Here is a 27,774-nt window from a genome sequence, read left to right on the forward strand (position 1 = left end):
AATTTATGATCTATTTAAATTCTATAAGACTCAAGAGGTTATAATATATTGTGTGGTTACAATAAAAAAATTCACAATAATTTACCGAGTTATTTATATTTGTTGTCCGCACAGAGTACTATAATATACTGTAGTCATTTTTATTTTAGATTTTGTCATAAATTTTCATTATTGGAGTCTCTATTCTATTTCTTTTCCATCATAGTAGGAGTAAATGAGTAATCATGTTTCGCTGAGTCTCGATTATTGAAACATGACTACAACGTGTTACGTGACACAAGCGGAAAACAAAATACAATGATAAAAAAAATAAAAAAATATATAGATTATAGGAACCGTAGATTATCTAAAAAGTTTAATATGAATTTTCCCATTCAGCTTCTTAAAAAAAATAAAATTTCTCATTCATTTCTATCGGTAGATTATAGACTTAATTGAAGTTTATTCCTCTATTTTATTAAATTTGTAATTGAAATTGTGAGTCAATTTGATAAGTGAAACTAAATGTCTCAATTATAAACAATCCGGGAGACTGAGACCAAAATTGAGAAATTTAAAATAGAGGATTGAAATACAAAAAATGATAAAATAAATGAACCAAAATTATATGATTATATTTAAACCACCAAGGTATTTTTACTCGATCTGTATGATCTCCCTTGTATTTTGTTTTTTATGGACATTGAAGACCGTTCCCATATTTTCTTTCGTTGTTTTTTTATCAAAGGTGTGTGGAATGAGGTTTTTAGATAGATAGGATGTAGTTTGACACCAGATTTGGAAGGATGGAATTGCACTTCGGAAATATGATTAAATCTTAAAAAAGTAATCATATTAGACACTTGATTTGGTTAGCTACCACTTGGTGCATATGAAACCTTAGGAATAATGTGATTTTCAATGGACTTTGCCTAATGCTGACTCTTTATTGAACGATATTAAAGGTATATCTTGGGTTTGGTTTAGTGGTCGATCCGGACGCCATTCTTTGTTGTCTTTTTCTGAGTGGTGTTTTGATCCTTATGGTTGTTTTCAAAGGATACTATAATTTGCTGTGCATTGTAGGGGATTGAGTACCCATTGTACTCCCTTATAATACTATTTTGCTTATAAAAAAATGATTATATTTAAACTATTTTCTAAAAACTTTGAAGTAAGGTTTGTTAGGAGACAAGTGAAGATAATTGCTCATACTCTTTCTCGGACGGTCAATTCTTAGATTAATTTTCGTAGATTTAAGATTATTCCCTTATACATTTATACATTCATCTGTGTAGAGCACTCATTTGTGCCAAAAAAAGAAGAAGCAGAGAACTCACTCGCAAAAGTAGGGTACGTGGGATGCACGGATATACGGTTTAGTAGTGTAAATGTAAATACAGTATAAATACATGTTCCCAAAATTTAATCTTAACCTAGCGGCACGTTGAATTGAACTGATAGAGAGATACCCGTGTGTCGTAAAACCCTCCATAAACCCTAACACACTCTTTCTGCCGTTAATTAACCTCTCAGCTCAGGTCCCATTATCGCTTCCCTCTCTCTCTGTTTAATTTCCAAATTCAATCACTTTCTTATACGGTTAATGATTCAATTACCAAGTAACGGTTTTCAAATACCGAAACTGGAACAATACTTTCAATTTCACACCACTTTCTGACTTTTACGCTGTTTTCATTTTCGTTGCAGACAAAATGAGGAAGAAGGTAGATGAACGAATCAGAACTCTCATTGAAAATGGTGTCAAATCAAGACATAGGTCCATGTTTGTCATTATCGGTGACAAATCCCGTGATCAGGTATCCTACTAATCACTTCTTATAGATAAGCTATTTGGAGAACTTATGAAAATAAGTTGAAAAAAATCTTATGAAAATTTTCATATGTAGCTTCAATAAGTTATTGCAAAACTTATGCCATTAGATAATCTCAAATAAATCAATCCAAATAGGCCTTAAGTGTCGAAGAAAATTAAGAGTGTTGCAAATTTGAGTGCTTAATTCAGAATCTGTTGTATGCAGATTGTTAATCTTCATTATATGCTTAGCAAGGCTCAAATTAAATCCAGACCAACTGTTTTATGGTGTTACAAGGAAAAGCTTGAACTTAGCAGGTTCTTTATTTAATAATTCATGAATGATGAATCAGTGTTGAGTTGTGTTGATAAACTCTGATGATACTTAATCTTGTTTATTTGTTTGTTTAAAATGATTTTGATTGCATGCAGTCACAAGGAAAAACGTGTCAAGCAGGTGAAAAAGTTGATTCAGAGGGGTCTATTGGATCCTGACAAAGCTGATGCATTTTCGTTATTTATGCAAAGCGGGGATTTAACTCATTGTTTATATAAAAATTCCGAGAAAGTTCTCGGCAACACATATGGGATGTGTGTTCTTCAGGTATCGTATACTTCATACTAATTCAATCTTTTTCCTTTTTAGGATGTATTTTCTACCCAACATAAATTAATCGGTTTTGCCATTGTCTTTCCTTTTAGGATTTTGAGGCATTAACACCTAATCTCCTGGCCAGAACAATAGAGACAGTGGAGGGAGGAGGGTTGGTTGTTTTGCTTCTTCGCTCTCTATCCTCACTAACCAGTTTGTACACAATGGTCATGGTACAGAGGCCGATTTACAATTCATATTTTTTAGCTTTATTTTGCACAAAAAATAATAGTTCATTTGTTAATTATTAGAGTTCTCATAGACTATAACAATATAGCCCTTTTGTTTATTTTTGAGCATCTGCCACCAGTAATTTTATTTAGAATCTTCTTTTGTGTTGCATTTATAGGAGCTCATAAGACTCGCCATATACTAGACATACATCTTTCTCCTTAAGTATATTGTTTCATAATAAAAGGAATACTGGTAATTGTTTCATTTCGACATATCTGTCTTGATCGGGTAATATCTATTGGGCTGCGAACAAGATTGAGATGTTTAAGCGGGTTTTGCTGGTCTCAAAGGGGTTCGAGCATTATTTTATTACTTCAGCGACCTAGAACTTCTCTCTAGTGACCAGATTGTAATGGTGTTCTTATTTGAGATATTATTCTGTGGAAAGGGATAATTAAATGCGTGTTCATCAGAATTGTTAGGTTAAGGATACTAAATTTCCAATTAAATTAATCTTTCACATGCACGCTTGCGAAGTTCTAGTGTCTAGAACAAGAAAAGCACATCTACTAAGAAAGTATAGGTTACTGGCCTCTACATACAAAAATTCATCTTTTTAGCCTGTACCTAATCCAGTGAACTTATAATAAATGTCACTGAATGCAAATGACGAAAAATACAATCCACTAAAATTCTTGCTTTCACGTCCATGCAAGCACCAAATAACTGCAACATGTATTGTACACTATCTTCATGTATTTCTCTCTATACTGCTCCCCTCCTTTTTACTTCTTTCAACCTTCGAAATCACAAAATCGCATGCAGAAACAGATCTATATCTATATAGTGCCTACATAAAATTCTTTATATGCAGAATAACTTGTCTGCAACTGCAACCAAGAGCTTCTTCCAACTCTTGGTTTATATCTCAGCTAGAACAAGTTCACATTTTTGTCGAATTGATTCTCTGACCTAAACTGTTTTAAACATATATATTTGGTCAAGGCTTCAGTAAAATAGCTGTATAGTATAGTAGATATGCCCCCTATAAATAATTTGGTGCCCCAACAGAAATGAATGCATTGTTCTCATTCCCTTAGTGCTCTACATGTAAGCCTTAAAATCATTAATTTTTGTTTCTATGGTTAAGTAGCTTATACGGTCATTACATACCATGCTACTCTTTTATTAAAAGTATCATTCCTATAATCCTATCGACTTTCATGTGGTTCACTTGTTGCAGGATGTCCACGACAGGTTTCGAACTGAATCCCACTCTGAGGCTACTGGGCGCTTTAATGAACGCTTTTTACTATCACTTGCCTCCTGTAAGGCGTGTGTGGTCATGGACGATGAGCTGAATGTATTACCAATTTCATCTCACATAAGGTCTATTACACCAGTTCCCGTTAAAGAGGTATTCTTGTTACATCTTTAACTATTTCTTCATTCCCTTTTTATCTTTTCCCCTTTCTTTTTGGTTGCACATGAAGTTGGGCTTTACTGCATGTATCTTGAAGTCATATTTGTTATTTACTTTTTGAAGATATGTGGGGATAGATAGACTTACTTTTATAGTGAAACAAAAAATGATTTGTGTTTTTTGGGTCATATTTTCCTTGGTTTTACTTGTGGCTTTCAATATATAATGTTCTGTAATCTTGGTGATAGTCGTATTGTGTTTGATAACTGCAAATGTTATATTTGTAAAGAGGCCAGCGAGAGAAAGTAGAAAGAGGAAGATAGAATGGAGTAGTCCTTCCATGGGATGATCTATACAGCACAGCCTCCCCATTTATATAGTCCACAACTAGGTTTAGGTTGTGCCACAAAGCACATCTAGGCCCAAAGCATATATTCTCAATTATTCTAAACAATGTTCAATTTTTGGTGCTGGTCTTTCATTGTGGTGCGAAATTCCCCGTTGCCATTGTTAGATGCTTTATTATTTTTGAAAAACGTCAGTGCATTGAATTTTGGGAGTATTATCTTACAATTTTGCTGTGTTGCAATCCCAACCTACATCTAACTATAGCGCATGGCTTTGCAATTTCTTAAACAAATTATATTGCCAAAAACTGTTGTTTAATATTGTATTAGTTTTCCTTCCTCCATTCCCGTTCTTGGCAGCCAAGCTGGATGCTTGTTTGTTGAATTCTGATGGAATGTACGTTTGTCACTGAATTGATGCTGTAGGACTCAGATGGACTCTCAGAAGTAGATCAGGAGCTGAAGAAACTTAAAGAAGAACTAAATGAAGATTTACCTGTTGGACCACTGATCCGGAAGTGTTGCACGTTGGACCAGGTACGATTATGCACCTTTCAACTTTTCACCATCTGCTGTGGTCAGCCAAATTGGTTTTTTGATGTGGTGCATGTCAGTGAATATATATGTTCTTTGTTAATAGGGAAAAGCTGTCATAACATTCCTGGATGCAATTCTGGACAAGACACTTCGTGGTACTGTTGCCACTTTTGCTGCACGTGGCCGTGGGAAATCAGCTGCTCTTGGTTTATCAATTGCTGGAGCTATTGCTGTGGGGTACTAGGCTTCAGTCATAAATATCTTTATGCATGATGGATACACCAACTTTGTTTAGGTCCTCATTTTAAAATTATCTGGTGTAGGTATTCAAATATCTTTGTTACTGCACCCAGCCCTGAGAATCTGAGAACCTTGTTTGAATTCATATGCAAAGGCTTGGTGGCACTTGAGTACGAGGTACTAGTTCTCACTTGTTGATAGCTAATATAATTAATCCTTAATTAAGATGCATTTAGTTGCAATAGATCTAAGGATGGTGATTGAACAATTTAACTTTGGCAATGGATGGGAGTTGTAAGCAATCACTGACATTTATATTTGATTGCCAAATGGTTCATTCCCATTTAAATCATAATATGGTGCATATCTGGAATATTTTATTGTGACTAAATTGTTTCATTATTAACTTGTGGATTAAGCATAAATTCCCAGTCCTAATGGCTGTCTACTGTCTAGTCAAAGTTTGAAATAGATAGCACATTACTTTACTCCCTTTGTAATCAAGAAATCTTCCTTCCTTGAGAAACGAGTCACCAGAGAGAATAAGAAAACAAAGGCAAGTGTGCGAACCGGGTCAAATACCCATGTGTCTGACCAGTAATGGAAGCCATAAAAATCATAAGAATGTTTAATCAATTCAAGTTTCAAAGGCCCAGTAAGTTGTGGTTACATTTATTAACACATAATAATTTATGCAACCGAGAAATCATAGCTTTTAGACAGTGTTGTAGCTCTGACCTTTTTAATAGAAATATTGTCAACAATAAATATATAGTAAGTTACCTCATTCAATCAATTTTCATATGTAAGAATATCAAATGAAACGATTCCAGATGCAGGGTACTGTCCTAAGTGTATCAAATTGATGCCTTTTTACTTTGATGATCATTGAGATACCGGTTAGTGAGTTAGGGTTATTGGTGTTGGTTCTTATTACAGTCTCCCCTTTGCCTCATTTATTGAGGAACGAGAAGTTACTGACAATATACATTTTCTAAAGGCCTTTTGGTCTGTTTGTGTGTAAAAAGTTGAATGGTGTTTGTTTAAGAGAGGTGTGTTTCCAATGTGAATAGGAGGGCAAACATTTTGATGTGGTGATAAGTGCAAATCCTGAGCTGAAGAAGGCTACTATAAGGATCAATATTTACAAGCAGCACAGACAGACCATTCAGGTAATTTCACTGGTGATACTTCTTCATTGATGAATGTGACTCAAAAAGTGTCTACTGATATTTACAAGTGGTTAAAAATGTAATTCTGGCCTTACTTTTCATCCTAATATCTTTCAGTATATATTGCCACACGAACATGAAAAGCTTTCGCAAGTTGAATTATTGGTTGTTGACGAAGCAGCTGCTATCCCGCTGCCGATGGTGAAGTCTTTGCTTGGCCCATATCTGGTCTTCCTGTCTTCTACTGTTAATGGGTATGGCTAATTTTTGCTTTTGGTGTAAACCTTCCATATATCATAATTTTTTTTCTAGTGGTGAATTATTAGCCCTTTCATTCCTCTTGGGGGTCAAGTTTGATGCGTCAAACTTATTTGACAGAGCTAACTCCTGTTTAGGCTTTGATTACTGAAAAAATTGTTCTTTTGTCCATGTTAAGTTATGAAGGAACTGGACGCTCGTTGTCACTAAAACTTGTGCAGCAACTGCAAGAGCAAAGCCATCAGTCTGCTAAGAGCACAGAGGGCACTGGTACAATGCTTCTGACCTTCAGAATTCACTTCAAATAAATAGAGTGCTTGTCATGTACTGTTCAGAATTGAAAAACAGTCTAAGTGAATTATTAAATTAATTTCTTTGGTTTTCAATGATCCATTATATGATTGTAATAATTTTTTTAAAGGTTGCCATTTTTTTTATAATAAGTGTTGGTTTTATTTCTTGTTGATTAACCAATCTAATCTACTAACTAGGAAGCATAAATACAAATATACAAAGGATAAGAAATAAAACCGAAACTCAATCTTATCTGAATCAGCTAATCAAGTTCTAAATATAATCTAAACTAATTCAATCTGTTATTCCTAATTCGTAACAATGTTTCAGGTATATGCATCTTATTGCTGGCTATTTTTTGAACTTTCAGGTCGCCTGTTTAAGAAAATAGAATTGAGTGAATCCATCAGATATGCTTCTGGGGATCCCATTGAAAGCTGGCTTAACACATTACTTTGCTTAGATGTTTCAAATGCCATCCCTAATATTAGCAGGTTAGATGAAAGCTAATTTCATACTTTGGAATACGAGTCCATTTTTTCGATCCCTATTTATGGTTGTTGATTTGGTCTGAAATCAGGTTACCTCCAGCCAGTGAGTGTGATCTTTATTATGTTAATCGGGATACTCTCTTTTCCTATCACAAGGATAGTGAATTATTTTTGCAGGTAAAACCAGATTCATTGAATGATGTTGGGTGGGTTGTGATTAATATTTTCACGTGTTTAAATGGCATAAGAAAATATTTGTATTCTTGCAGCGAATGATGGCCTTATATGTTGCATCACATTACAAGAATTCTCCAAATGATCTGCAATTGATGGCAGATGCTCCAGCACACCACTTGTTTGTGCTACTTGGTATGGTTGATTTTCTTTCTACTTATTCTTTTTTGTTCATATGTTAAAATTTACGTGACATGATTTAAACAGAAGAGTATTTGTATGACAGGGCCTGTGGATGAATCAAAAAATCAACTTCCTGATATTTTGTGTGTCCTCCAGGTTTGCACCTTTGGCATTAGGCATATATTACCCCCACGTCATTGGGTTGCTTTATTCTCTTTTGATTGAACCCAGGGGTTTGGTTGGTTTAAGAAAATGTTTCTTTGTCATCACTGACTACTGCAACCCCATTTTCTGTTTATCATGCTTGTTTTTTTGTTGGGACTTCTCATGTTTCATAACTTCTATTTACAGGTTTGCCTTGAGGGGCAGATATCTCGTCAGTCAGCTATCCAAAGTTTGAGCCATGGTCATCAACCTTCTGGTGATCAAATACCATGGAAATTCTGTGAGCAATTCCGAGATACAGTTTTTCCTTCACTTTCAGGTGCTCGCATTGTACGCATTGCTACACACCCCAGTGCAATGAGGGTAATTTCTATATTTAGAATATGGTTATTGTTTAACCCAATTCTTCCAAAATTGTAATACGGGCACAACTCTTATCTTCTACCTTCTTTATTTTATTTCAGCTTGGATATGGTTCTCAAGCAGTCGAGCTCTTAACACGGTGAGTGCATGCTCGGTTTCCTTCTAACTTAGTGATGCTCATTTAAGCTTGTGTGTTACTGAAGATGTTGCAAAAGAATTGGGTGTTCTTCAAAAGTTTTTAATTTAATATTGATTTATTTTGGGGTCAATATTAGTTGACTCACAATTTTTTAACGAGGTTATGGGGTCAAAGAAAATGACGGACGGGTGGATAGAAACACTTCAAATCTGATTTATAAGAAAAAGGGAGATATATAAAATTGTGCAATTATAGAGGTATCAAACTTATTAGCCACATATAAGTTTTATGCTTAAGAGGTTTGCTACCGAGAGTTTTGGGGCAATATCAGAGAGATAAAAAAGATTTACACATGATTTTCATTGATTTGGAAAAAGCATTTGATGGGGTGCCTCCTAGAAAAGAAATAGGTCTGGATTGACCATATTCAAGCTATGAAGGACATGTATGAGGAGATCACAACTAGTGTGAGAATGCAGGGCCCCAAGATTTTCTAATAACTATAAGACAATACTAATGATCAACTTTATGCCCATTTCATTTTACCTTCGTCTTATATACTTTTGCAGCACATTCAAGAGCCAACATACTGTTTCTATTTGAGTAGAAGTAAGATACACTACATGGAATATATGTTTAACAAAAGGCGAAGTAGCCCTTAGCTTCAAGGTTATTGTTGGAGGCCATATCATACCGCATGTTACAATTTTGATATCTTGGGTATATTATGCAAATTGACAGAGAAATAGAGAGATGTAAACTATCAGATTCAAATGGGGTGGTTGAAATTGAGGAAGGCGTTGAGATAAAATTTTATGTTACAACTATATGACCTGCGCTGTTGTATGAGGCTGAGTGGTGAGCGGTAAAATGTTAACACAATAATAAGCTTAGTATAGCAGAGTTGAGAATGTTGCGTTGGATGTGTGCACAAGACCGAATATTTATTGGATGTTCTTTTGTGAAAACCACATGAATCAGATTTAAGATGCATTTTTCAAAACCAAACCACACCACATACATAAATTTTAATACTTTATTATTAGTATAAAATATTGCATTTATCTTTTATTTGTTGGCTTTTCATTTTTTTAATGATACTTATCATTCTAATTTAATTTATATTTTTACTATTTCATGATTCAAACTTAATTAACTATTGTTATCCCGTAATGTTATTTTTTAGTATATCATATTTTATATTTTGCATCATACCTGTTTACAAATTAATGGAATTTCTTACAATTGTAATTTGGACCAACCGAAAACGATCGAAAGTATACTACATTAAATTTGATCAGATTTTCTAAAGGAGTCATCCATATTGAACCGAACCGTGTGTGATTCTAGTCTTTGAATCAAATGACTTTTTGCCTCAACCACACTTTGAACCTTCTAGTTTTAATACGTGGAGGAGACTTGTAAATTTAATAGTATTGAGAGAAAGTTATGGTGAGTAGTCCAATAGCCAGCAGTGTTGTTAAGTAGTGGTTATAGAAGAAATGTTGTCAAATAACGGCTATAATGATGTTATAGCATTGATGCATGGCATTATTTGAACGAACCACTATTTCTCGTTATCCATGATTGACAACACTGATCGCTAGAGGCAAAGAAGACAGAAAAACTATAGAAGAAACTGAATACCGGAGAGACAGACTGTTCTGTTGAAGCACAAGTCTCTTCAATGGAAATTTCCTCCACTGGGTGCAGGACGGGAGCAACATTGATAAGTAAGGAAAGAAGGAGCCAAAGGAATGGAAGACTCTGGTGGTTTTGAGGCTGACAAGTTAGGATCAAATGGAACAGAAGGAGCAATCGACAATACTTGACAGACTTTTCTGTTATTGATGAAGTAAAGAATGGAAGGAGGAACTCAAATGAAATTGGTCGACGTGCACAATTCCACCGCTCACATGTCTTTGTGCGGCTATTCCACCAATTTTTGTTTTTGGCCATGCGCGAACATGCCCATGGTAGCTTGATCACAAAATCCTGCGATTCTATGCAGTGGCGCACGATTTTAAATTTTTAACTTCCATGGTTTAGCTCGTGTGTGACTGTTTGGACCGCTCCCTTCATTTTGTTATTTCATTAATATAAAAGATGCTTCACCTTAGTCTGCATTTAGTCTTTAATTATGTTAAAAATAAGCAGCACATCAGGCATTAATCACTCACTACACACTGTCTGCAGTTATTTTGAAGGACAACTTACGCCTATCTCTGAGAATGATGTTGACGATAAAGTGGACACTCCAAGAATTAGAGTTACAGAAGCTGCAGAGAAGGTATGTTCTTTCTAAGGTCCTTTTTTATTGGCTTATTTTGTTCTGTTCTTCTCAGCAAGTAATATCTAATATATGGGAGCTATCTAGGAGTTTTCTAATTGATTAGCATCACGGCACTGTTAAGACCAAGATTCAATTAGTAAAGAAAGAACTTCGTAGTTTTGAGATAATGTTGTGTATGTGAAATGCTTTATAGCAGTTATTCATTGTTTATTGTTAGAGACAAATGGTAAAACTTTTTAGGATATATGCTGCTGCCCCAATAAATGGAACAAATTTGCATTGGGTTGTGCTGTTCGGCTAATAGGATTTTTAGAGGAGCTTTGTAGGTGATGCAGCAGGGCTTTTCTTTGGTGATGATCTATTGTGTGTTTCCTCTTTCTTTCTTGATTCAGTAAAAAGGACATTTTTCACTTTGACTGTTCTTTTCCTCCTGTCTAATTTTTTTCTTTTAAAAGTAGAAATAAAATAAAAGAAAGAGAAAATTACAAAGGAGGACAAAACAGAAAGGAGTCACTGAAATGTGTATTCTGTTATTATGAGTTGAATGACTTTACAAAGATTCTATATAGAGTTCTGTAGTATTTCTAATTATAGTTAAATAACATAGACTAAGCAACAGCTACAGCAGTCTCTGAAAATAGACAGTTTTCCTTTTTACCATTCCCTCTGGAAATTCAGTGTGGGTGAAAGTTGTTGAACACCTTGAGTTTGTATGTTTGTTTTAATATCCGAGTTCAGTCATGTTTGATTTGTAATCATCTGAGATTTTATATATACCACTTTATATTTATCTTTCCAACAGATGCTTTGCCTTTTTTATGATACTACTTCGAATTCAGGTTTCACTACTTGAAGAAAGTATAAAACCCAGAACAGATCTTCCTCATTTGCTTGTACATCTGCGTGAAAGGCGCCCGGAGAAGCTTCATTATATTGGTGTCTCCTTTGGACTAACCTTGGAACTTTTTCGCTTTTGGAAGAAGCATAAATTTGCTCCGTTCTACATTGGCCAGATTCCAGTTAAGCTTTATCTTTTTCTTAACCAGTAGACTATGGCAATGTATGTTTTCAATAATTAATTAACATTGTTTCCCCAACCTGATAGAATAATGTGACTGGTGAACATTCATGCATGGTCCTGAAACCCTTGAATAACGATGAAATTGAAGTTGATGGATCAAATCAGTACGGTTTTTATGGTCCATTTTACCAGGGTGGGTTCATCCTCCTTTGACATTATGAACTGTTTCATATTTGTGATTCATCTTCTTAAATTCTGATTATTTAGTTTGCTATCTGTAGATTTTAGGCAAAGATTTGCAAAACTTCTGGCTTCCACTTTCCGTGACATGGAATACAAGCTTGCAATGAGGTTAGTATTTGGAATTTGAAGTGGACATTATGAAGTTTCTTAAATCCTAGGGGACTACAGTTATTACTAATTAGATCATTTTGATGATTAAGATTTTCCTCCTAATTTTATCTTTTTAAATATAAGACGTATTGTTAGGGAACCCACTTGGGTTTGGTCGAGTGGTGTTGGCTTGGGCCCTTGGAGTATGCTCCTCTCAAGGTCTCAGGTTCGATTCCCACTGGTGCCAATTTCGGTGGGCTAAGTCCATACAGAGCAAAAAAAAAAACTCTGGCTTTAAATGGGGTCCCCGCAAGTGGGTGGTGGGATTGGTCCCTTTTGGATTAGTCGGTCCTAAGGCCGGATACCAAGTTTTCAAAAAATAAAAATAAAAAAGACGTATTGTTAGAGGAGAAAGAGTACAAAAACTGCAGATAAAATGTGCTCCAAAAAGAAAACAGAACATACAAAACGCAGAAAGCCAGAGCAAACTAACTATAAGGATATATCACGAACAAAGCTTGGCTTGTCTTTTTTTGCATGTCTATCATTGAATCCCCTTTTAGAATATTTATTATAGAGCATTAAGTGCATCTCCGTGTGATTGTGTTTCATAGATTTAGTGAGAGTTGCATATTTAGGAGGGTGTATTGGATTGAGATTTTATGAGACAATTTTGGCAAAAAAAGTCTTGATGATTTTATGAGATTTTGTTGGACTATATTGATTTTGTGAGATTTTAAAGACTTTTTTACAATCAAGATTTTTAACACATGATTTGAATGGATTTTGAGAGATTTTTTCAAAAACTTTTTTACAATCAAGATTTCATAACACTTTATATATTAGGAAACTTTTGTATATTAGGAAAATTTTAAAAGAATCAATAAATTTTAATAAAAGAAATTATATTTTTTTGGGAATCCAAAGATTTAAAAAAAAAAAACTTACATTTTTTTTACGTATATGTTTCTTTTTTTTTTTTGGTACATTTTTACGTATATGTTTCTAATCACCAATAAAAAGGTTATCACCACCACCACCATTGATGGAAAATAGAAGCAGATGAATGTGTGACGAAAAAAATTTGTTTGCCGTTGTAATAATCAAAACTTTGTAAAAAAGATGTAGAATTTGTTAAAATATTTTTTTCTTATTGATGAGCGGGGTGTTTTTGGGGAATTAAGCAACTCAGTGATAGAAACTCACATTGGAGTGAGAATTGAATGAGGTTGCATGATTGGACCCACATGTGGTTTTGGCTGAAGAATAATTTCCTTTTCGATGTCTTGCAAAATAATATATTATTAATAAAACTTTCTTGTGCATGGAATGGAAATAGGCAAGGGAAGTTCTTTTCTTTATTTTCAATTTATTAATTATTGAATAATAGTGTGTTACAAATATAGGTAAGGATTGCCCTTTACAAGATGCCACAACTACCATGACATCTGGCAATTTTTCAAGCTTTTATCCTTACATAAAATTCTACATCTATTGCACAATCTAATCCAATATTCATTGACTAGAATTCAGATATGAAATTCTGTATGATCTGGATCCTTCATTTATTAATAATGCCTTTTATTTTGATAATGTATCCAGCATCATAGACCCAAAAATAAACTTTACGGAGCAAGAGCCTATCAAGGAAACCACCGACAGTTTTTTGAGATCGGTTAAAGAACATCTATCACCACATGATATGAAGCGACTAGAGGCTTATGTTGACAATCTTGTTGACTTTCATCTGGTATGTTCTCAAATGATGGATACTATTTTTTTTTTACTTCTTGATGATGACCAGTCTGATATTTTTTGGTCATTAAAACATGCTCTGCGCTCTGCACTCCACTCTAAAGTCCAAACAGTTTTCACACTCTTGGTAATAGACATTTAAAATTTAAACTAGAATTTCATCTTGTTTCCCGCCCTTTCCCCAAACACCGTAATTCTGCATGATTGTTCACTTACTGTACATATATCTTAAATTATTTAATTCGATAAACTACAATTGCCAGACAAATTAAATTAACATTCCCTTGAGTTTGCCTCTTGCGCATGAGCCTAAAAAATGGTTTGGGATGGTGGCCTTGTGTAGGATTGGACATTATGCACTTGTATACATATAAACTGTGGCTGTGATGCAAAAATTGTATCAAAGTTTAGGCCTTTGATGTGTGTGCTTTTAAGTAATGATCTTAACCTTTGTTTTTATTTATTTTGTGACAGATTTTAGATTTAGTTCCTGCACTGTCACACCTGTACTTCCAAGAAAAGATTCCAGTTACATTATCACATGCTCAAGCTTGTGTGTTACTCTGCACAGGTCTGCAGAATCAGAACATTTCACACATTGAGGTTAGTTCACTCACACAACAATTTTTATTGAAATAACACAATTATAGCATCTAACCTAATATGTTTTGTACTGGTAAGTGACAAAAGGCAATCAAATGCTGACTACCATTACTGAAAAAGTTATAGAAAATTTTATCCTCATTCTTTTTGAAATTTGTTATTTACATTGTTTAATTTATCATGATACAAATTGTCTATTAAATCAACGAGTTACTCTAAATTCTATTGCTTAATATTGTAAGCGGTTTGAAGGAAAAGATTATTTATTCTGTATGATTTCTTCCCTGTTGGTGCCTTTTCAAAAAAGATATAATCACATTCTCATTTGTGCACTTCTGTCTAATAGGGACAAATGAAGTTGGAAAGGCAACAAATATTGTCTCTATTTATAAAGGTTATGAAGAAATTCTACAAATATCTTTATGGTCTTGCATCCAAGGAGATTGAATCAACCATGCCACGACTGAAAGAAGTAAGTTAATAATGGTTGAACATTGTGTATTGCGTTGATGTTTTCTAGGAAGTTTGATTAATGAACTCTCAGATGCATGTGCTGCAGTATGTAGGCCTTAAGTTCTATTTATTTGCAGATTCCCTTTTTACCCTTCACTAATCATGAGCCTCTTTTTCTTTTCCCCTCCTTTTTGTTGATTTTCTTGTGTTTTGTCCCTAGATTGTCATGGAACCTCATAGTGTTTCTGTGGACGAAGACCTAAACGACGGGGCTAAACAAGTTGAGGTATGTACTTCCATCTTTTGCTCTAAAGTCACGTCCAGTTTTTAGTAGCTCTTATCTTTAATATTATTACTGGATTACTGGATAGGACGATATGAAGTCAAAATCAGAATCGCTCTTTGCTCCTGAATCGCTCCAGCGGTTTGCCATTGAAGATGGGGAATCTAGCTTTGACAATGCTTTGCAAAATACTGGTGGAAAAATACCCACAGGTGGTCTTATCAGTATGAAATCCAATAGGAAAATAATCAAGTCTGAAAAGGAGAATGGAAGTCATAAGAGTGATAAAAAGAGGCGTATGGACAATAGCAGCCATAAATCGGGTAAAAAGGAAAAGAGGAAAAGGTCTTGATCGAAGAGTAGAACCTTTGCAGAACAAACCATGACGATTTCAGGCATTTTTTTTGGAGGAACGATTTCAGGCATTGTTGGTCCTGGTTAGAGTCAGATCATTAGTAATACCGAGCCGAGTATATCAAATTGAAGAAAGGGGGAACAAAAACAATGTTTTACAAGATCAGATGTTATATTGGATCTCCCTGTCTTGTTCTTGATGGATGTGTGGAATCAATTTTAATTAATTCAAAGTACAGGAATTTGTTCTAATGCTAAACTTGAGGAAAAAAATTCAGTTTTTAAGGCAATTCCCAGTTTTGTTTTTTTGCTCTCCCTTTAGTGGAGAAACTATATTAATGTTATATACATATTATAAACATTTTAAATTCGTGTCATTTGTTTTTAACACTCCTTAAATTATCGCAATGTGAACACATCAATTCTACCTCTATACCTGTTAAAATTTGGACTCTTGTTGGTATGTAATTTGTTCATAAACATGTTTAATTCACAAAATCACTTTCTTTTTTGAAATAGATGCATTTTAGAGATTCAATCTACAAATTTGTATTTCAACATGCATCATAGAACTGGAATATACATGATTTGATTTTAGCCCCTGATAACAAGGTGAATGCTATTAAACAATAGCCAAAGCAACAGAACAAATTAAGTTCCCAATGGAGGATCAATGCATGAACAATTGTCAACAAAAAAAAACTCCCACTCTTTGATTTCTCATTTATCTAATGCAGCAACTACTTTTGTCTTCTCTCTTTCATTTGGAAAATGCTCCATCTGGACTGACAAATTGCCCTTATAAACTCAAAAATAACTTATAAAAATAACTTGCAAGCTGCAACTAATAATAATATGAAAATAATTTAACAATATTATTTCCTTATATAGAAATCACTTATAGTAGATAATAAGTACTTGTTTGTTGTTGTCTAATAACCACTTAATTATTAGAAAGTATAAAGACACCAACAAAATGAGGAAGGTGGAAGGAAATATGATTTTTATTTCTTTTTATCCCAATATTCGGTCCACGGGATTATCTAATTTGGTTTGAGAATCAGTTTTGACATTAGTGATTTCAGTCTCTCTCGCGGTTTCGGGGATCGAACCGTGCTCTTCCATACTAAGTTAAGCGTCAATCACCACTGGAACAACTAATATTTTTTGTATGAACCATCAAATCATCTTTGTTTGAATGAATCAAAGAAATTGGTTCCCAGGCTGTAAGTTGTGAGACCATAGCGTGTGGGGCCCACTAGAATCTTCCTTGCCAAGTCAATCTTCTTCTTCTTCTTCTTCCTCATCATCACACAATTATTATTATACAATTAGTAACTGAATTTCATTCATCACCATCTTCCACACAACCCAACCATGAAAAACAACCTCTTCTTCTCTCTTCTTTTCATCCTTTCCTTTTCCACACTCACCGTCTTCTCCCACCTTTTCTCTCCTCTTGACAACTACCTCATCAACTCCGGTTCCACTCTCCCCACCACCCTCCACGAAAACCGTCCTTTCACCGGCGACCTCGTCTCAAAACCTTCCTTTTCCACCTCCTCCCGTCCCCTTTTCATCAATAACCAAAACCCACTTCCCAATTTACCCCCAATCTACAACACCGCTAGGGTTTTCACTAAACCTACCAAATACTCTTTCCCCATTAAAGACAAAGGTACCCACTTGATTCGTTTTCACTTTCATGCCTTCAATTCCTCAAATCTCGACCTGGGTCGTGCTCAATTTCAAATCTTGGTTGATGGGTATGTTGTTTTGAGTAATTTTACCCGTTTTGTTACTGATTGTCAAACAAACCCTAAGGTAGTTGAATATCTTATCTTAGTTGAATCTGAAAAGCTTGTGATTGTGTTTGTGCCAAATCAAGATTCCAAATTGGCTTTTGTCAATGCTATTGAGGTCATTTCTGCACCTAAAGACCTTGTTCCTGAAAAAGCACAGTATTTGAGTTCAGGGAATTTGAAGAGTTTTGATGGTTTAAATAATCAAGCTCTTGAAGTTGTGCATAGAGTAACTGTTGGGGGTCCTAAAGTTACTCCTTTTAATGATTCCTTGTGGAGGACTTGGGTTCCTGATTTTGAATTCCTCATATCAAGTGTTGGGTCTGAAAAATATTACTTTGGTGGTAGGATCAACTATCGGGTTGGAGGTGCTAGTCGCGAGGTTGGACCTGATAATGTGTATAACACTGCTAGGTTGATTAGAAGTAAGAATGATTCTGTGCCTAATGTTAATATGACTTGGGTGTTTCCAGTTGTGGGTGGATATAAGTACCTTGTTAGGTTGCATTTCTGTGATATTGCTAGCATTTCGATGCGTTTGCTATATTTCAATGTTTATGTGAATGGTCAGTTGGCTTTGGAAGATTTGGATCTCTCTCTAGTTACAGATTCACTGGCTTCCCCGTTCTATGCTGACTTTGTTGTCGACGTAGATGTCAGTATAGGGGCTTTGAGTGTTACTATAGGTCCTTCAAAGAGCAGCATTCCACATGTCATTGATGGTATGTTGAATGCAGTTGAGGTTATGAAGTTGAACAATACACACAAGAGTCTTGATGGAGATGTTTGTGCGGATTTTGTTCTCAAGAGCCGCAGGTCAAGAGGAAATACTGGTATTTTCCTTACTTTGGTGGCTGCTGTATGCATTGTGTTAAGCTTATCCATAGTGATTCGTAGGAGGATTATTGAGTCGAGGGAATCTGTATCATGGTCAAGGTTGCCTGTGAATTTATCTGAAAATAATGTAAAGGGTTAAGAAAAAAGCAGATTGGCAATATTTAATCTGCAAGTAAATAGGTTGTTTGTAGAATATCTGCAAATCTATCCATCTTGTTGGTTTTGATAAGAAAAGAGAAACACGAAAGAGCATGCTGCTGATGAAGCCATGATGGATGCCATAGTTTGAAAGCTCAACTAATACTACTTGTTAGGGATTGTTGTAATATATCTAAGTTGTCTTACTTGTTTATATATCAAAATATTAAGGCATAACTTTTGCCATTACATTATTTTGTTTCAATCATTTTTGTTTTGCTCTGTTTTTAAATATTGTTGCTTTCGTCATTGTAACTGTTTGAAGTGTGAACATGATTTTGTAACTTTCATTTTGAGTAGTAATGAGTTTATTGATGCCCCAAATTATATGTTTTGGTATGGTATGACCACTTTGAATCTATAGGACGAAGGAAGCCGCGATATGATAAGACATGTCTAACTTTTATAACAAGGCCAATATATCATGTATTATAAAAAAATATAACCAGACAAACAAAACAAGCAGCTTTTGAAATATACAAAACATGAGGAAACTGAAATTGATAAACTCAAATAGAAAAACTAAAATATTTCAAACCACTTTGTCATATGAGTAAGTAACCTTTGTTAATCTTGTTCAACGTGGTTTCAAAGATGTTTTCAATCTCTTTCATGAAGTCCACAAACACACATGTTTCTTTGTGTTGGATGCCATCGTTAACAATCAAACTTTGTCCCTTCATAATGGCAGAACTGAGCACTATTTTGTCTCCAAGAGTCAGTATGGAACTAAAGCTATTATCGTTCATTAATTTACTTATTTTGTAAAGGTAATCTTCCAAAGCATTAATTGCTCTAACTTGCTCCAGCCTTGAAATTCTCGGCTTCCTGGATCATTCTCTCAATTTCTTCGGTTGACAACCTTCTATTTTCATTTGTTATTTGTTATTGTAATCTATTTCTTATTCCCAGTGGTTTCTTCCTCAACAGTAACATTTAAAATACCATCCACATCTATAGCAAAACATACTTTGATACAAAGGCCGCGAGGAGCACAAGGAACTACGAGACTAAACACACCCAGTAAGTTGTTCTCACTAGCTCTTATTCTCTCACCCTCATAAACATTAATCGAGACACCAAATTGGTTATCTACACTTGTCTTGCATCTTTCTTCTGTCATGATCTTGACAGGAATGGGAGTGTTCTTAGGAATAACCACGCTCATGGTATCTCCTTTTGTCAATATACCAAGCGACAAAGGTGTAATATTGATTTATTTTGGGTTCAATATTAGTTGGCTCACAATTTTTTAACGAGGTTACAAGGTAAAAGAAAATGACGGACAGGTGGATAGAAGCACTTCAAATCTGATTGATAAAAAGGGAGATATATAAAATTGTGCAATTAGAGGTATCAAACTTATTAGCCATATAATAAGTTTTATGCCTAAGAGGTCGACCGTAGGAGCAATTTACTAGCTACCGAGAGTGTTGAGGCAATATCAGAGAGATAAAAAAGATTTACACACGATTTTCATTGATTAGGAAAAACATTTGATGTGGTGCCTCCTAGAAAAGAAAGAGCTCTGGATTGACCATATTCAAGCTATGAAGGACATGTATGAGGGGATCACAACTAGTGTGAGAATGCAGGGCCACAAGATTTTCTAATAACTATAAGACAATACTAATGGTCAACTTTATGTCCATTTCATTTTACCTTAGTCATATTAATATATGTACTTTGGCAGCATATTCAAGGGCCAGCATTGAAATGCATTCTTTTTACAAATGATATAGTCCTATGTGGCGAGATGAAAGAGGAAATAAATGAAAGGTTAAAGGCTTGGAGACAGGCTTTAGAAGCATACTGTTTCTATTTGAGTAGAAGTAAGATAGACTATATGGAATATATGTTTAACAAAAGGCGAAGTAGCCCTAGCTTCAAGGTTAATGTTGGAGGCCATATCATACCACATGTTACAATTTAGATATCTTGGGTATATTGTGCAAAATGACTGAGAAATAGAGAGATGTAAACTATCAGATTCAAGTGGGGTGGTTGAAATTGAAGAAGGCGTTAAGATAAAATTTTGTGTTAAAAACTACATGACCTGTGATGTTGTATGACGCTGAGTGGTGAGCGGTAAAATGCTAACACAAGAATAAGCTGTTGAAAATTAACGCAGAGTGAACACATCAATTCTACCTCTATATACCTGTTGAAAATTTGACTCTGTCGGTAAGTAATTTGTTCTTAAACATGTTTGATTCACAGAATCACTTCTGAAATAGATATATTTTAGAGATCCAATCTACAAGTTTGCATTTCAACATGCATCATAGAACTGGAATATACATGATTTGATTATAGTCCCTGATAACAAGGTGAATGCTATTAAACAATAACCAGAGCAACAGAACAAGTTAACTTGCATCGAATATTGCATCAGAGGATATGCCAAAATGAGAATTTCAGACATGAATCCAATTTGGATCATCAATTTTTACTACAGCATGTAATCTTGAACCCTCTGGAGTTCCCAATGGAGCATCAATGCACGAACAATTATCGACAAAATAAAGCTCCCACTCTTTGATTTCACATTTATCTAATGCAGCAACTATTTTTTTCTTCTCTCTTTCATTTGGAAATGCTCCATCTGGACTAACAAGTACTGCCCCAGTATAAGACTGCCCTGCAGCTCTAGCAGCTCCATGATAGTGAAACAAACCCCAACTTAGATCTTCAGCTACATCCACAATTGTCCAAAACTCATTTGAAACCACTCCATTATCTAATACACTGAAATAGAATGTTCCAACCATCTTACCTCTCTTAACCCTATATTTTCTTCTTCTCCATACCATTTGGCCTTCAAATGTTTTTACCTGAAAAACCGGTTCATACCAAAATGACCCTTTTGCTTTTCCTCTATAAAATAACTGATATTGGCATGGGAATTGATCATACGCTGGATTCTGCCCCGCTACGACACGCCAGCTCCATTGCAAACTTCCTAACCAACCAACGAACAAATCTTCTGCAATTTCGTGACTCAAGTTCTGCCCGCGAAATTCAACCATTGGAGGCACATATGGCTTGGTAGGGACTTCTGCTTCCAATTCAAGACAGTTGTTTTTCTGTAACACGCAAAGTGAAAAGGCTTCCAGATTTGCACTTTCGTATGAAGCGATACATCGATAATTACACACTTGATCAACAGGACTACACTTATTTAAACATTGAAGAGCTTTTCTACAATTAGGATCCAACAAGCAATTAAGTACTTGACGGCCGCAGTTCGTCAACATACAGTTTAAAGTTGAGAAACCCTTTGCTCTCAAGTTCTTCAATATTGGAACTGGCCTTATATAAGCATTGATTAACAATAGCAAACAGAATCGTATATCATCAGAACTACGTCGATCCCATGCTTCGGATACAGTTTGCACTACTTCATTTGAGTCTTTAGTTTTATCTAACTCGGAACTCCCCAATATTTTTCCAAAAATACTTCCTCTCACTTCATTGTGAATATCATAGCCTCCTAATCTGTTCTTCAAATCTGCTGACGAGTCAAAACATATTACATTTTCAATAGTTTTGCTGCTGATTTTAATCCAGTTAACTGACTCTTGGTTTGTAATGGCAACAATCACCAATATATCAGCCTTCAGTAACTCTCTCTCGAGTCTCATGGCCATTTGTTCATTAGATTGAATGCACTCGTCGGTAAATACAAGAAGTTCATACCCTTCATCGACCCATTTCAATCTTTTTGCCTGATAACATTAAATGGCAATGAGCAGCAAACAGGAAAAAGAAAAAAAAAACTCTGTTAATATGAGCCTTTTTGGATAAGCTTCTCAATAAACACTTATAAGAAAAGAGAAGTTAAAAGAATTTTGCAATGACTACAACCCTTTACATTCTAAATTAATGCAAAAGCTGCTTGTAGTCCAAGAAAATTTGGAAGAAATAAGTAGTGATAAAAGATCAAAAGCAAAAACACTGGATTAAATAAAGCAAAATGGGGGCTACAACGGTTATGAATCATGCAATTCCAACACAATAAAATATGACTAGCCTTAAAATTTAACTAAGTAAGAAACTGAACTTTATGTGCTTCAAATTTTACTATTTTATATGCTTATATTAGACTAGCCTTCTCTTTCTACTCCCACACAATAAAATATGTCTCATTATTCCACTATATGCATTTATAGCTTATTGATGTTTATGGTTCTGTTTGTGTTGACTTATTTGATCTCATCCACTGACCTATAAACATTTGTGAGATTGTTTAAGAGAGTTTATAAAACAGCTTCCATAAGTTATTTCTATAAGCTCTTTAAGATAGCCTATAAAAACAGTTCATAACTTCTATGGAAAAAGGTAAACCTTGTTTTATGTTTTAGTTTAGAAATAACTTATGCATAAACACTTTTAGTATAAGTTGTTTATCCAAACTGAGTCTATATCATTTACAATTTTCAACTTGTTTCAATAAGCTCTCAAAAATAACTTGCAAGTTGCAACTAATAATAATATGAAAGTAATTTAACAATATTATTTTCTTATGTAGAAATAGCTTATAGATAATAAGTACTTGTTTGTTGTTGTTGTTTTAATTATCAGAAAGTACAAAGACACCATCAAAATGAGAGAGGTAGAAGGAAATAGGATACTTAACAGTGTGAAGCATGACTTGTTCCCAAGAAGCAGAGTTTAGAGGGCTGACAGCTCCATGGCCAACAATAGCCACCAACCTGACCGGCGGGTCATCGGTGGTGACGGTGGAGTCGACGGTTGTTGATGATGAAGGAAGACAAAAATGAGAAGTGAATGAGATTGAAGATGGAGAAGAAAAGGAAAAGGGAAAAAGGTTAGAAGAAGAGAGATGGTGGTAGTAGTGTTGAGAAAAGACATAGCATCGATTCCTTGTATGAACCACGGGTGTGGAAAGATGAAGTTGCAACAACATTGTATGTTTGTAGAATAACTAACTAACCAAACGGTAACACTAGTTATTATGTCTTAGCCATACAAGAGACACAGCCAAGATATTTTCTTGTTGTATATTTTATCTAGGCTTAATTAGTAAAATCATCTCTTAAAGATATTTTTGGTTTCACATTGGTCCCTTAAAAAAAAGTTTGAATAGGTCCCTTAAAAAAAAAAAGTCTGAATAGGTCCCTTAAAGACATATCTGTTAATCAGTTTGGTCCTATTCAGACCTCTTTTTAGGGACCAAACTAATTAACAGAGATGTCTTTAAGGGACTTATTCAGACCTTTTTTTTTCTTTAAGGGGCCTATTTGGACCTTTTTTTCGTTAAGGGATCAATCTGAAACCAAAAATATCTTTAAGGGACCATTTTACTAATTAAGCCTTTTATCTCCATATGAAAGATATTTTCTAATAGTATATTTTTCTGTGCAAATAATATAAGATGAAAGAAAGATCAATCGTGGGCGTCTCATTATATCTTCGCAGCTTAGACCATTTGTGTCTCTCATCATGAGACTAATCTTTGAGTCAATACTCAATAGTAGACATTTAATTTGTTTTTTTATCTTGATTCAACTACCTTTCAAGTGAACATGAGTTCATTTTCTCGGGAATTAGTTAATTTAATTCATCATTTGTTTTTCATTGTTGTACGAGTAGAATTTTATGCAATATATTACATTTTAATATGGATTTAATTCATAAACATTTTCATTGAATAAAAAATTATCAATCAATAATTGTTAGATCACTAAAAATATTTAACTTTATTCATAAAACGTTTTTTCTATTTTAATAATACAACTTTATTCGTAACAGTTACTTTTTTTTATATAAACTGTTTTTTTTTTTGGGGTGTGTCATAACTACTTTATGATTAGACATGATAAGTTGTGATTTATTGATAGCGCAAAATTTGTATAAATTTCCTGCAATATTTTAAGAGGATCCTTTCCAATAGTATAGCATATGCAGAGATTATATTATATCTGAATAAACACGGTTTCAATTTGATTTCAAATGGAAATAATCATCATTCTTGATGATCATATCCACAAGTTATGAAGCAAAATGTGACCATCCCAATCTTCTCTCTCGGGATATCAAATACTTCATTTTAAATACTGAAATGATAGATGCCTAGATCGATGAATAGATTCATGCAATCAAAATTGGGAACATCTGTCACATTAATAAGAAAAATCCGGGAAACAACAAAATAAAATTTAGAACATTGGATTACTTCAACTTCCAGATTTAATGAGGAAATTGGAATAAAAAAGAACTTGAAAACTCAAGAATCTTCAAACTGGCTTCAATGTTGCATTTCAAAATCATTGGTGTCTACTTATTGAAGAAACATGGCCTCACCATTATCCAAATGCAATATTTTATAATATATAAAAATATGTTGAAGAAATTTAAAGGAAGTTCCGGATGTCCAAAGTTTTGACGTCAACTGACTCAGGCTCATCCTTGAATTCCTCCCTGAAATGGCAAACAGACAACATAAAATTAATCATACAATGGTTTAAAATTTTTACATACTTCATAGAGAGACGAGTAAAAGTGTCTCTAATCGTAGAAGATAAAACAATAGTCCGATTTCCGACAAATCAATTGGTCACCATGTAATATTCACATATTCTAACTATCTTTGAGGTTTGGAATCAAGCAGAAAATAAAAATAAGTATCACGGCACTTATCAAAGGTGTTAATTTTACAAATGCAGGAGAACGGAAAAATACAGTAGTTAGAAATGGTGCTGTGAGTAATTATTTGCCTCTTAGAAAACAAAAAGGAAACGGTGCTATGAGTAATACCTTTTCTTTTGAGTTTCCATTGCCTCGACAACATCCTTTTTCAACTCCTCCAGCTGTGCTTTGGCAATTTTAAGCTCCAGCTGCTCTTCTAACTTTGGCAAGTCTTGTTTTTTAATTCCAAGTCTACAATGGCACCATCAAAGGGTGAAAAAACGACAAGAGGAAAACCAAAATAAGTAAAGTAATAATAACCCAGTAATTCATTCTGCTCAAATGAAGAGAATCATTAAGCATTTTAGAATGCACACTAGTGAAGTATGCATTTATATACCCCAAAAAAATGCAGGCATTCAAACAACCAAATGGAATCTCAAACAAAAACAGCACACCACCCACACAAAACAAGCAGCAGCCACAGAATGCAATATTTGGAAAGAAAGAAAATACATAAAGCTTCGTATATTATAAGAGTCAATTGACATATTCCTTCGACTCAGGTATATTTTATCACAAAAAACCTTCTCCTCTAGACCTCTACAACATAACTTACATAAGATAAAATGAGCATTTTTCAATAGAATGAGGATACTGAACTACACCAGAAAGTAATATTTAAAAATCACCAAATATGAATATGAACTTACTTCTGATTAATCTTATCAAACTCTGCCAAAAGAAGGTCCATTCCTTTCTTGTCATTTCTCAATAGGGGTTTCTTCAAATCCTTTTCAATTTTGTCCAATGCATCGATCATCAAAGCCTCTGCTCCAAGACCATCTGTAAGACCTCTCCTGAAAAAGAATGTACACAAATATATGAGGCAATGTGACTAGAGCCTGAACTATCCTGAAGCAATGGATGTATGCATCATGTTGCCGCCTTTTCTCTCACTTGTATGTATATAAAACATGCATGCACAAAAGTTTGAAAAGGAGAGAGTAGAATAGAACATCACGCACTTGGTCCTTATTTCCGACAAGGTCAAAAGATAAGTTCGAGCATCAGGAATATCCTGTGTCTCTATATCGATGGTGGCTAAGATATCTTGGGACTCTGACAACAAGTTTGCCCTGCAAATCATAATTGAAGTATTGTAAAAAACTAAAATAAAATGTTTGAAAGATTACAAGATATAAACCGGCAATATACCAAGTAGAAAGACTGATAAAAACAATAAGGTAAAGGAGAAACTCACTTCTCTCTGACTGTTTTCATGACCTTAGCATAATGAGCAACAGCAGCTGGATCCTCTGGAGCTATGGTGATCTTCTCCTTCCTTAATATTCCGACAGCTGTCTCAAATTTGTTCTTCACTTCCAAATAAATGTTCTTCAGCATCTCTTTTAACATTCAACAAAGAATATATATTGTCAGAATTCAGAAATTCAGATAAAAAAACACAAATTTTCAACCGATAATCAAAGTGCCTGTTTCTTTTCGTCTTTTACATAAATCAACTCAAGTTGAACAAACACGGCCAGAGACAAACAACTTAAAAAATCAAACTACTGAATCAAACACCAAAATTCCTAGAATACCCTAAATAAAGCAAATAAAATATATATAAAAAAATGCAATTCCAAAGTAAAGGAGAACTCACGGTCTCCCTTAAGGGGAGGAAGGCCAGACTGCTGCCCAGACTCTTTAGCAAAGTGTCGAACCGGAACAGAGAGCATTTGACTACCACCATAGAGCTATAACAAAAGTAGATAATTGGTCACAATTCGATATGAAAAAAAAAAAAAAAAATCAGTAGGTGGATTACATAAACCATCACAGTTGAGTTAATAAACAAATAATTCATATCAACCGATAAAATTAAATCCAGTCATTTTATTCATTTTCAACGACTGCAATGTAACTTAATATAACTGATGAGAGATTATTGAATAGTTGTTGTAGCTAGATGCAGATTATTGTAATAAGCGATTTCCCCGATCGATTGGGTAAAATAATAACCTAATTTGACAAAATAAAATAACAAATGAGATCTTACCACTCGAAATCCAATGAAAAATGATCTCAATTTTACAAAACTTGTGTTGATTCAATTAGTGAGATAGAGAATCAGATAGATGAAAAAACAAGATTTGTGCAGATTCGGATAATAGTGTATAAGAAGAACAAAATGAGAAATCGGAATATGAAATGCAATCGGAAGAGATGAAATGAGAAGAGATTACCAATTTGGATTTGGATGCGATGCGAGAAGCGAGTGCCATGGCTGAAATGCGTTTGGTTAGGTTAGGGCTTTCTCTTTGTTTATTTCACTTTGATGCTGATTCTGTTCTTCTTTCTCTCTTTGCTTGCTCTATTGTAATGAGAAGGTACACCCTATTCCCGATTAATAGGTTTTGCCTTATCTCAGCCGTTCGATTCGTCTCGATGCTTATTCTAAAATCTACGGTTCTTGTTCCTTCTCTTACACTTAATTCCCTTCTTTTTCTTTCATTTTCCCTTTTTTATTCAAAACTAAAATGGGCGAATCATTGTTTTGGTCTTCAAATGTGTAATTCGTTACCATAATAGTCTCTGAATTTATTAAAATTATAAACAAATTTACAAATATTTTTTTTATTAGTCATATTTGTCTTTAAATGTATTATTTATTTGCCAATTTAGTCCATAAAATTACTATCAAATGATATATTAAGGATGTATTTGTAATTTGATATATTTAGAGACTAATTTTCAGAGATCAAAATGGTGGTTTCA

At 34.3% G+C, this 27,774-nt stretch overlaps 4 protein-coding genes across 4 annotated transcripts; 2 read left to right on the forward strand and 2 right to left on the reverse strand.

Moving 5' to 3' along the window:
- Positions 1-1,280: 1,280 nt before the first annotated feature.
- On the forward strand, positions 1,281-15,929 carry LOC123913975 (RNA cytidine acetyltransferase 1). The gene is made up of 27 exons (XM_045964928.1): positions 1,281-1,520; positions 1,690-1,799; positions 2,022-2,113; positions 2,228-2,399; positions 2,498-2,620; positions 3,865-4,038; positions 4,818-4,928; positions 5,032-5,165; positions 5,252-5,345; positions 6,242-6,340; positions 6,458-6,594; positions 6,777-6,868; positions 7,263-7,386; positions 7,473-7,560; positions 7,653-7,752; positions 7,844-7,896; positions 8,092-8,268; positions 8,370-8,407; positions 10,604-10,697; positions 11,540-11,719; positions 11,806-11,914; positions 12,003-12,072; positions 13,657-13,804; positions 14,284-14,412; positions 14,759-14,884; positions 15,086-15,151; positions 15,237-15,929. The coding sequence occupies exons 2-27, from the start codon at positions 1,695-1,697 to the stop codon at positions 15,498-15,500; spliced, it is 3,099 nt and encodes a 1,032-aa protein (XP_045820884.1). The 5' UTR covers positions 1,281-1,520; positions 1,690-1,694; the 3' UTR covers positions 15,501-15,929.
- A 569-nt stretch (positions 15,930-16,498) lies between these two features.
- Positions 16,499-18,663, forward strand: LOC123913980 (probable receptor-like protein kinase At5g24010). Its single transcript, XM_045964932.1, has one exon. It carries the CDS (start codon positions 16,880-16,882, stop codon positions 18,278-18,280), a length of 1,401 nt encoding a protein of 466 aa, XP_045820888.1. The 5' UTR covers positions 16,499-16,879; the 3' UTR covers positions 18,281-18,663.
- Positions 18,664-20,524: 1,861 nt separating this feature from the next.
- LOC123913978 lies at positions 20,525-23,375 on the reverse strand. Its single transcript, XM_045964930.1, has 2 exons — positions 22,979-23,375; positions 20,525-22,067 (listed from the first exon to the last, which is right to left on the reverse strand). Exons 1-2 carry the CDS (start codon positions 23,267-23,269, stop codon positions 20,757-20,759), a joined length of 1,602 nt encoding a protein of 533 aa, XP_045820886.1. The 5' UTR covers positions 23,270-23,375; the 3' UTR covers positions 20,525-20,756.
- Positions 23,376-24,509: 1,134 nt separating this feature from the next.
- Positions 24,510-27,398, reverse strand: LOC123913982 (probable ATP synthase 24 kDa subunit, mitochondrial). Its single transcript, XM_045964935.1, has 7 exons — positions 27,243-27,398; positions 26,660-26,753; positions 26,255-26,399; positions 26,019-26,129; positions 25,704-25,850; positions 25,120-25,242; positions 24,510-24,783 (listed from the first exon to the last, which is right to left on the reverse strand). The coding sequence occupies exons 1-7, from the start codon at positions 27,279-27,281 to the stop codon at positions 24,717-24,719; spliced, it is 726 nt and encodes a 241-aa protein (XP_045820891.1). The 5' UTR covers positions 27,282-27,398; the 3' UTR covers positions 24,510-24,716.
- Positions 27,399-27,774: the final 376 nt, after the last annotated feature.

This window comes from Trifolium pratense, linkage group LG3 (assembly GCF_020283565.1).
Source record: "Trifolium pratense cultivar HEN17-A07 linkage group LG3, ARS_RC_1.1, whole genome shotgun sequence".
NCBI classification, from domain to species: Eukaryota; Viridiplantae; Streptophyta; class Magnoliopsida; order Fabales; family Fabaceae; genus Trifolium; species Trifolium pratense.

Coding starts and splice junctions, on each gene's coding strand:
- LOC123913982 (XM_045964935.1), bottom strand. CDS start 27,281: ATGGCACTCGCTTCTCGCATCGCATCCAAATCCAAATTG. Junction 26,400..26,659: donor TCCTCCCCTTAAGGGAGACC/GTGAGTTCTCCT, acceptor GAATGTTAAAAG/AGATGCTGAAGAACATTTAT. Junction 26,130..26,254: donor ATGAAAACAGTCAGAGAGAA/GTGAGTTTCTCC, acceptor TATGATTTGCAG/GGCAAACTTGTTGTCAGAGT.
- LOC123913980 (XM_045964932.1), top strand. CDS start 16,880: ATGAAAAACAACCTCTTCTTCTCTCTTCTTTTCATCCTTTCCTTTTCC.
- LOC123913978 (XM_045964930.1), bottom strand. CDS start 23,269: ATGTTGTTGCAACTTCATCTTTCCACACCCGTGGTTCATACAAGGAAT. Junction 22,068..22,978: donor AACAAGTCATGCTTCACACT/GTTAAGTATCCT, acceptor TAATGTTATCAG/GCAAAAAGATTGAAATGGGT.
- LOC123913975 (XM_045964928.1), top strand. CDS start 1,695: ATGAGGAAGAAGGTAGATGAACGAATCAGAACTCTCATTGAAAATGGT. Junction 5,166..5,251: donor GCTGGAGCTATTGCTGTGGG/GTACTAGGCTTC, acceptor TATCTGGTGTAG/GTATTCAAATATCTTTGTTA. Junction 6,341..6,457: donor AGCACAGACAGACCATTCAG/GTAATTTCACTG, acceptor AATATCTTTCAG/TATATATTGCCACACGAACA.